This window comes from Lentinus tigrinus (assembly GCF_003813185.1).
Source record: "Lentinus tigrinus ALCF2SS1-7 unplaced genomic scaffold L226scaffold_3, whole genome shotgun sequence".
Lineage (NCBI taxonomy): Eukaryota > Fungi > Basidiomycota > Agaricomycetes > Polyporales > Polyporaceae > Lentinus > Lentinus tigrinus.
In genome coordinates this window covers 1,651,336-1,659,143 of record NW_027137912.1, presented here as the reverse complement: position 1 = coordinate 1,659,143, position 7,808 = coordinate 1,651,336, and the positions used below count along the sequence as shown (strand labels likewise).

The window sequence follows — 7,808 nt, the reverse complement described above, 5'->3', positions numbered from 1 at the left end:
AAAAAAAAAAAAAAAAAAAGTGTTTCAGAGACTTGCCTCGGAGCCAAGACCTTGGAAGGCGTCGGCGTAGCACGTGACCGCGTCTGATGAGACCCGACCATGACGTGGAGAGTGCGTAGTATTGGGACCAACGCGTCCGAGCTGTCTGTGGGGCATGCCAGCGGGGCAAAGTTGTAGCTTGCTCTTCGTTTTCCGCATGCATCCTCGTCATAGATGGAGCCAATTCCCTGCGCCCTATTGGCCACAGGGGACATCAGCGTGCCCGAGGTACTTAAGCTGGTGCAACCCTGCACACTTCATAAATCATGTACTCCGCAGCCCGCCTCGCAGCTCGCACTCGCATTTCTACCCTAGCAGCACGCCCGGCACCCTCGAGACTCATCATCAGAACTATGGCCACCGCAAGCAACTACCTCGAGGTCACCCACGAGATCAAGCTCGACCACGACAACGTCCGTGACCTCTTTGAGAGGTACGTATCGCACGCGTCTTCTACGCCCGAATGGTTGTCCTGAAAAGCGGACATCCGCGACAGGTATAAGCAGACCACAGACCTCAAGCAGAAGGCCTTGATTGCCAACACCCTCATCCGCGAGATGGCCGTCCACGGCGACGCCGAGGAAGTCTCCGTTTACAACGACTACGGCGCCCTCGGCCTCGGCGACACCGCCTCGCACAACAAGGAGGAGCACGCCGACATCAAGAAGCTCGTCTATGATGCCGACGCGACCCGCCTCACCAAGGCCGAGTACGACTCCATCCTCGAGCGCGCCGTCACCGCCTTCCTCACCCACGCGAAGGAAGAGGAGGACGAGCAGCACCCGCTCATCCGCCAGAAGGTTACCCCTGAGGACAATGACGTACGTACCTTGGTTCCAGTGTATGAGAGGGAACGCAAACTGATTTCCACTCAGAGGATCGCGCGTGCATTCTTGAAAGCACGGACTTTGGTCCCCACTCGCCCTCACCCTTGGGCACCACAGACGGGCGGCATCGCCCAGAAGGCTGCGGGCATGCAGGGTGCTTTCCATGACAAGGTAAGAAAGGCTTTGTCCGTTGTCGTCTGCAAGAACGCTGAGCGAGATTCCGCCAGGTCGTCGAGACGGTCGAGGGTCGCCAGTTCGTCGACTTGAAGTACCAGCACCCAGCTCAGTTTTGAATGGAGGGATAGGAAGCGGACAGTCATTGTTTCATAGTTTTTGTACTATACACTTGCCAGCCTTCGCATCTGAAGACATTGTATCAGTTCCAGCAGTGCGACAAAGAATCTGTTCACCTTTGCAGATGTTGATGAACTTCGCATGAAGCTGAGTATCCTCAGCAACTCAGAGGTTCCACGGGAAGCGAAGTCGAAGGGTGCTATTGTAACAATCGATTGTCCATGGCCAGACAGCTACAGCGGTCAAGCGGACGGTACATTCCTACTCTAGTCATACATATACACTCAAGCATCCTGGGTAGGCACGATATGCCTCAGATGTGCAGGGACCAACTCCGGTGGCAGTTTCATGATCTGATCCAGCGGAGCCCGCTTCGCAAGCGCAAGCAGGTTGAGCCTCAGCTTCTTGAGCACCGGGTCTTCACCACTCTCTTTCGGCACAGACGGCGCTGGCGCCGCAGGAGCAGCATCGCGCTCGCCCTCGGTCTTCATGACGACGTCGCCATCCGCGTCCGCGTCCGGAGCCTTGACTGCCTCCCCGCTCTCTTCCTCTTCCTCCTCTTCTTCCTCCTCCTTCAGTCCAGGACCTCCAACGCCCTCCCTCGCCAGCCTTGCAATCTCGTCCGCCGCAACGTCGAGCGCATACGCCAGCATCCCCGCATCCTCCAGGACGCCCGCGCCTTTCGCCGCTGCACTTGCCATCGTCGATGCCACGCCCGCCTCGGCCTCGCGGTGCTCCGCGATCGCCCACTGGAGGTACGCTGCCGCGTTCTTCTCCGGGTCGCGCGCGAGCGCTTCGTCCATCTCGCGCTTGCGCTTCTCGCGGTACGCGCGGCCCGCCCAGACGTCCTCAGCGTAGAAGAGCTCGTCTGGGGAGCGGATGAGCGCGGGCAGGTCGATCTTGGCGGCGTGGATTGCTTGGAGCGTCGCGAGCGCGCGCGATGCGGTGGGGTAGGTGTGCAGAGAGAGGTCGATTTGGTGGCGGATGGCGGAGGGAGAGGCGGCGGAGGATTGGGATGGGGAGGCGGACCGCGATGCAGAGGGTGGCGAGTGCGGAGGGGTTGGTGGGAGAGCGTTGAGGATGCGTGCAGCATCACGGAGGACGCTGTGTCGTCCACCGGTCAAGGGGTCGATCACGTTCTGTTCTACCCAGTGTGCGAGAGGCATACCGAGCGCGCCGTACGTCGGAGGCTCGCCGTTGCGTTGCTGTGTGTAACGTGAGATCGCCTTTACATGAGTCGGAGTCCAGTGATAACACTCACCATAGGTTCTGAAGGTGTCAGGAACTCAGCAACACTCCGCAAGTATGCGTATCCATCCACTCCTCCGTAAACGACGTCGCGGATGTATGCCTCGGCCTCCGCGGCCCTGCCCTTCCAGTAGCTTTCCTCATCCATTTCCATGTTGGTGTCTGACGTCGACCTGGACGGTATCTCAAGCGTCCTCCGGAGCACATCAAACATCCTGTCTTCTGAGCCCAGCTCCGTGACGATGTCCCGCTTCCGCTCTTCCGCAAGCACGCTGGGCAGCGTCGCGAACGTGCCAAAGTCTGTTGTTACGGGCTCGCGAGGGTTCTTCCAGGGGGGCACAGGTTCCTCCTCTGTGACATCCCTCGCCCGTCGACTAGGGGGGTTCCGGTTGATAACCCAATGTCGCCGCTTCACCGGCTTGATGTTCTTCAACTTCTGTCCACTGGACGTCGATGTCGACGTCGACGCCAATGGCTGTGGGATCTCCTTGGCTGGGAGGATATTTACAGGCGCGGGGAAAGGCGGCGCAGAGGGTTCTGTAGGATCGGCTGTTGGATAGAGAGGAGCTAGGAGAGGGCGTGAAAGTGGATCGGGGACCATTGCTGAGAGGACAGTGAACGGATCTTCCACTACAGACACGATGAGTCAGTGCACCAGAGCAGGAAGTTTGCAGACGTACTCTCTGCATAGTCGAGACTGCCGTCTGCAGCCAAAGGCGGGCCACCTTTCTCCATCCGCAATCGCTCCTTCTTGGTACGATATCGCTTGCCTGTATGTGACCAAGGTTGTAAGGGACGAAAAACAGTAATTCAACGGTCTGCGACGCACCTTTGAGCTTGAGAGCGACCATCAGCTCCGCCTCGTCCGAGCCCGGGGGGAATGCAGCCAATCCATCCTTCGCTCCAGGCAAACCACCATCAGGCTCCAAGCTCTCCGACAGCGTCCCAGCACCTTTCTTCCCCTTCCCCTTCTTCCCTCCGGCGAGCAGGGCGGCAGCGACTGATGGCGATCCGGCACGGCTGTCGTCAACGTCCATTGGTGTCCCCGGTACTGTCGCCTTGTCCATCGTCCCGTCATCATCGTCAACGGCGAGGGGCTCGTCGTGTTCAACATCTATGTTCCAATCCGTCTCGTACTCTATAACGGTGGCGGCTGCTTTGGTGATGTGATCTAGGGCGTAGTTCTCTATTCGCTCAGCCTCGGTGTAGTAGATCGAGCCGGGTGGGTTGAAAGTCTTTGCGTTTGTGGTGACTAGCTTCAGATCTGACTGCAGAACTTGTGTCAGTATACCGTTGCTCAAAGTTGGCGAAGGGATAGAAATAGATCCAGAAGGTTACGTTCCAGCCCCGAGTGCATGGAGGGTGAAAATGGTGGAGCAGAGAGTACGTACCGCAAATTCCTCTAGTGACCTGTATTTGCCCTTCTCCACTTTAGTTGTCATGGTCCCCAAATCCATCGGCCTCGATATCAAGTCGCTGTAGCCAGGGACCTGGGCTGGGTCCACGGGGTGGAGGAAGAAAGCGTAATCATCTTTCCTGCGGATAACCATCAGCATCCCGTCTCGCCCCAACCACTTTGCAGCGCATATACTCACTTCTTTATCTGGGTAATGAGCTTTGTGAGGACCTCCTTGAGTGGTTTGAGCTTGATGGGCCTGGGCTGTTTCTTGACGGGCTCCTCGTAGGTGAGCTTGATCTTTTTCTTGGCCTTCTGGGCCTTGAGGGCACTGAGGGATGGGAGGACGAGGGTGAGGCCCCTGGAGGGCTTCGCAGGGGATTGTGAAGGCTGGGCATGGTCGTTGTGAGCAAGATACGGCGGCGAGCTCATTTCTCACTCGTGCTGTCGTTGAGGTTCGCTGCTCGGCGCACCGTCCTTTCCCGGCCGTGATTGGCTCGCTATGGCTCCGGTGGCCGGCCGTACACCGGCCTCGTCCCCGGCCGGAGCCCGGTCTAGCCGGCGGTGACTGCGCCGCCAGACAAGCGCACTGCCCACCGCAGCGCTGCTAGAGCCGTACGTCATAGAAAAGGTCCAACATGGCTGCAAACATGCTCGCCGTCCCTTGCACGCCCCCCCTCTGGATACTGTGCTCGTCCACACATCCACACACTCCACTCCGAGTCCGGTGAGTTCAGCGTGCATGAATGTCCATCTCGTTGAGGTCGTTTGTTGCGCCTCCGCATCTCTACTTCTGAATCTGATGGCAGTAGAAGGGGAGGACTGTCCGTGTGGACACCGTGTACTAGAAGGCATGCACCTTGCCGTGCGCGATACTCGGCACCACAGCGCGTACCGCAGTAACCTTGCTGACTTCTGTGCGTTGCCAAGCACGCCCAGCTGGGTACGTAGCTCCGGTCCCCGCTGATCGTGGGCAGTCTTATTACCTTCTCGGCCAAGCTCTATATACGTAGCGGCACATACGTGTCCTTCCCTTTCTCCTACCTCGTTTCTGTTGTAGTCGTAACTGACTCCCTCCTCCCCCAGTCTCCTTCATCTACCATGATGCCTGTCACGTCCCAGCCTTACGCCACCAGCGCCCCAATGGTCGCGGTTTGCGAACATGGCAACGAGAAGAGTTGCTCTCACTCGCAGGAACACCAGCAGTATGGTCACTCGCGTGAGTCGGGACGGTGCCAGTGTAGCCGCACCCGCACGAGTCGGTCTCGTCGCATACTCGCCGCCATGCTCCTCGCCGCATTCTCGATGATCCTCTTCGCCCTAGTCTCATGTCTCTGGGATGCCGCATTCAACGAGGGATCTTGGCTCAGCTCGCTCGGCTTGGCTGAGGACGGCACGGGCAGCGCGTGGTCTGCTCTGGGCGGTTTCGTCAAGAGGCAGTCGGATGGCACCAGTAGCAACGGGAACACCTTCGTTGACCGGAAATGTAGGACTTCTACTCAATGCACTGCCTGCGGAGCACTTACTTATGCATCTCCCAGACTACCTCATCATAGTCTTCGTCGGTCTTGCGCTCGTCGTCCTCGCAGCCATTTGTCTGAGCGCCTGGTGTTGCCGAGGTACGTCGCGATCTGCGGAGAGGACATAACAAGCAGACTGCTGACGATGGTTTATCCCAATCGCAGGTGCGTTCGAGAATCCGCTCTGCTGCCCATGCTATCTCTGCGCGTGCTGCGGTGGTCTTGGTACGTTAGGCTTGGTCATCTGCGCAGTTACAAGCCCTTACAATCTCCCTCTAGCTTGTTTGGAGTGCATCGGTTGCGGCCTGTGCGCTGAAGGCATCAACGAGATGTAACCGCCACAGAACGTATACGTAACGACATCGCGATCGCAGCGCCGATCGATCATATATCATGCATATAACCCACGACCGAGGATACCCACGGACCTCCAACGTCGAGTACGATCTCTACGAATGTTGCTGTTGATTGGACTCTCTGTGAACCTATATTGCTCCACGCGCTGTATTCTTGTGTCATGAGACTCTCGGACTTTCACTTTCTTCCGGATGGCTGCGCTTCCACTAGCTGTGCAGCGCAGCGCGCCTGTACTCACTGTTGCCCTATCTTGACCAATGTGATTGCTTCTTCCTGCCTTCATCGGATGCTGCTCCGTCTCTCTCAGTCAATGTGCAATGTGTGAGTGGTTATGGTTCTAGCAGTCATGCATGGGTCCGCCCGAAAACGAATATCTAAAGTACTGCCTGCAGGTCTGCGTGGCAGGTGCGTTGGAGTGAATGATGTGTTTTGACTGATGTGGGTAGTCAAAGAAGACTCGTGTGGTACCATAACGGGATCCAAGAACGGCGCCCAAGGGCCATGCCAGCTGTTCGGCTAAGTATCATATTGCTGTGTGTGCGAGGACGACTATACAAGACCGCCGAGGTGCATTGAGAAGGCCTCGCGCACGCCTGTTGCCTTCATGCCACCACCTCTCCTGCGCCGACTACTCTCTCCAGTCCTCCCGATCCGCAATGCAGCCAACACTGGACCCTCCTTCTCCGCCCAGGCGACGTCCTGGAAGAGCCCCGACGACATCCTCTCCATTCTCATGCTAATCGGCGGCGACATCGTCCAGCGCGCAGTGGCACAGCTCGCCGGAACAGGCCCCGGGCCCTTCTGCCCCGTCGCCTTCTCCTTCGGGTGGCTCGCATACTCGGTCTCCGCGCTCACCTCCGCGGTGGGCGACGGCCGCCTCCTGCCCAAGCCGGACATCAACATGTACGTCGTGAATGCGAAGACGGGGTACACGCGCGACAACGCCAGCTGGCTGGTCGCCCGCCTGCTGCGCGATCACGAGGTCCGCAAGTTCAAGGGCGGATCACTCACCATCGCGTTCTACCACACCTCGGATGACCCCGCGCGCCGCGCGGGCGTGCCCTCGCGCGACTGGCTTTATTGGTCTGGCGTGCTCGTCATCGTCACACAGCTCGCGATCGCGATTATCCCCGGGTCGCTGCACGGGAACTGGATCGTGCTTATGGTCACGGCCGGGGGTACGCTCCTCGCGCTCGTCGGGAGCGGCTTAGGGCAGTGGCGGGACGAGAAGTACGCTGCGCGGCCGATCGATCCTGACAAGGGCCGCGAGGTCGTCGTGCTCACGCGCGGGAACGGGAGCACGTTCGCGATGGTGGTCATCAGCGACCGCGTCGGCATACGGGTGGAGGACCTCGCGGGGGGCCGGGACAAGCGCAGGACCATCACGTCGGTGATGACCGCCACGCTGTTCATCCTGTGGCTTGTGCTCCTGCTCACGGTCGAGGGGTTGGAGGGGGATGCGTGGTACCTCCTGGCCGTGGGCGGACTGGGCATGATACAGAACGTGCTCGCCGCAGGTGTGACGAGGAGCGCAGATGCGCTTGGGTTCCACTTTAGGGAGCCCTCGAAGGAAGACTTCATCAAGGAGAGGAAGGTCATGCAGACGCTGATGAAGGCGGAGGAGCGCGAGCCAGGCGTCGGTCTGTCTCTCCTTCCGTTGTTCTTCCCTGGGGACCTGTGGCCGCAAGAGCAAGAATACTGGGAGGTGAAACGTAAGGAGAGGAACGCTGCGGAGCTGGAGAGGAGGGCTCTCATGATGCGCGGCGCACCGAAGCTGGAGGGGAAGGCCGTTGCAATCACTCAAGTACAGGAGGCTGAGAAGGGACACAGGAGGAATGATACAGCGGTCACTTTTGTCGAGGACCCCTCACCACGGATATCCGACCAACGCTCGCCCGTCCCGCGTAAAGACACATTTTCGACTGTTGTGTCGGAACCGGACTCGGTAATGATGAGATGACATCTTTGGCATGCTCATTCTCATCTTATACCTCTCATTATCATGCTGCGTCGCTGTCTATTACTTCGTCTGATTTCATACACATTGCCCACAATCTCTGCCGCATAGTCACTGGTACCTACAATGTATTAGAGTCCCGTTTGCACCGCCCTGTATCGGTATACCAT

The 7,808-nt window shown here is 58.5% G+C and overlaps 4 protein-coding genes across 4 annotated transcripts; 3 read left to right on the top strand and 1 right to left on the bottom strand.

The window, feature by feature from the left end:
* Positions 1-392: 392 nt before the first annotated feature.
* Positions 393-1,174, top strand: L226DRAFT_609269 (uncharacterized protein; the record flags this gene model as incomplete). Its single annotated transcript, XM_067686040.1, has 4 exons — positions 393-472; positions 536-860; positions 915-1,037; positions 1,094-1,174. 4 exons carry the CDS (start codon positions 393-395, stop codon positions 1,157-1,159), a joined length of 594 nt encoding a protein of 197 aa, XP_067540930.1. The 3' UTR covers positions 1,160-1,174.
* A 152-nt stretch (positions 1,175-1,326) lies between these two features.
* Positions 1,327-4,266, bottom strand: L226DRAFT_479067 (uncharacterized protein). Its single transcript, XM_067676826.1, has 6 exons — positions 4,004-4,266; positions 3,800-3,944; positions 3,238-3,676; positions 3,089-3,178; positions 2,422-3,038; positions 1,327-2,365 (listed from the first exon to the last, which is right to left on the bottom strand). Exons 1-6 carry the CDS (start codon positions 4,234-4,236, stop codon positions 1,445-1,447), a joined length of 2,445 nt encoding a protein of 814 aa, XP_067540929.1. The 5' UTR covers positions 4,237-4,266; the 3' UTR covers positions 1,327-1,444.
* Positions 4,267-5,088: 822 nt separating this feature from the next.
* Positions 5,089-5,659, top strand: L226DRAFT_566857 (uncharacterized protein; the record flags this gene model as incomplete). The annotated part of the gene is made up of 4 exons (XM_067683954.1): positions 5,089-5,290; positions 5,346-5,423; positions 5,490-5,549; positions 5,604-5,659. The coding sequence occupies 4 exons, from the start codon at positions 5,089-5,091 to the stop codon at positions 5,657-5,659; spliced, it is 396 nt and encodes a 131-aa protein (XP_067540928.1).
* A 626-nt stretch (positions 5,660-6,285) lies between these two features.
* L226DRAFT_454129 (uncharacterized protein) lies at positions 6,286-7,641 on the top strand (the record flags this gene model as incomplete). The annotated part of the gene is made up of 1 exon (XM_067675169.1): positions 6,286-7,641. The coding sequence occupies one exon, from the start codon at positions 6,286-6,288 to the stop codon at positions 7,639-7,641; it is 1,356 nt and encodes a 451-aa protein (XP_067540927.1).
* Positions 7,642-7,808: the final 167 nt, after the last annotated feature.

Excerpts from the sequence above, each read along its gene's own strand:
- L226DRAFT_479067 (XM_067676826.1), bottom strand. The coding sequence starts at position 4,236 with ATGAGCTCGCCGCCGTATCTTGCTCACAACGACCATGCCCAGCCTTCA. Across the intron at positions 3,945-4,003 it reads CTCATTACCCAGATAAAGAA|GAAAGATGATTACGCTTTCT; the intron begins GTGAGTATATGC and ends GGTTATCCGCAG. Across the intron at positions 3,677-3,799 it reads GGTCACTAGAGGAATTTGCG|TCAGATCTGAAGCTAGTCAC; the intron begins GTACGTACTCTC and ends CAAGTTCTGCAG.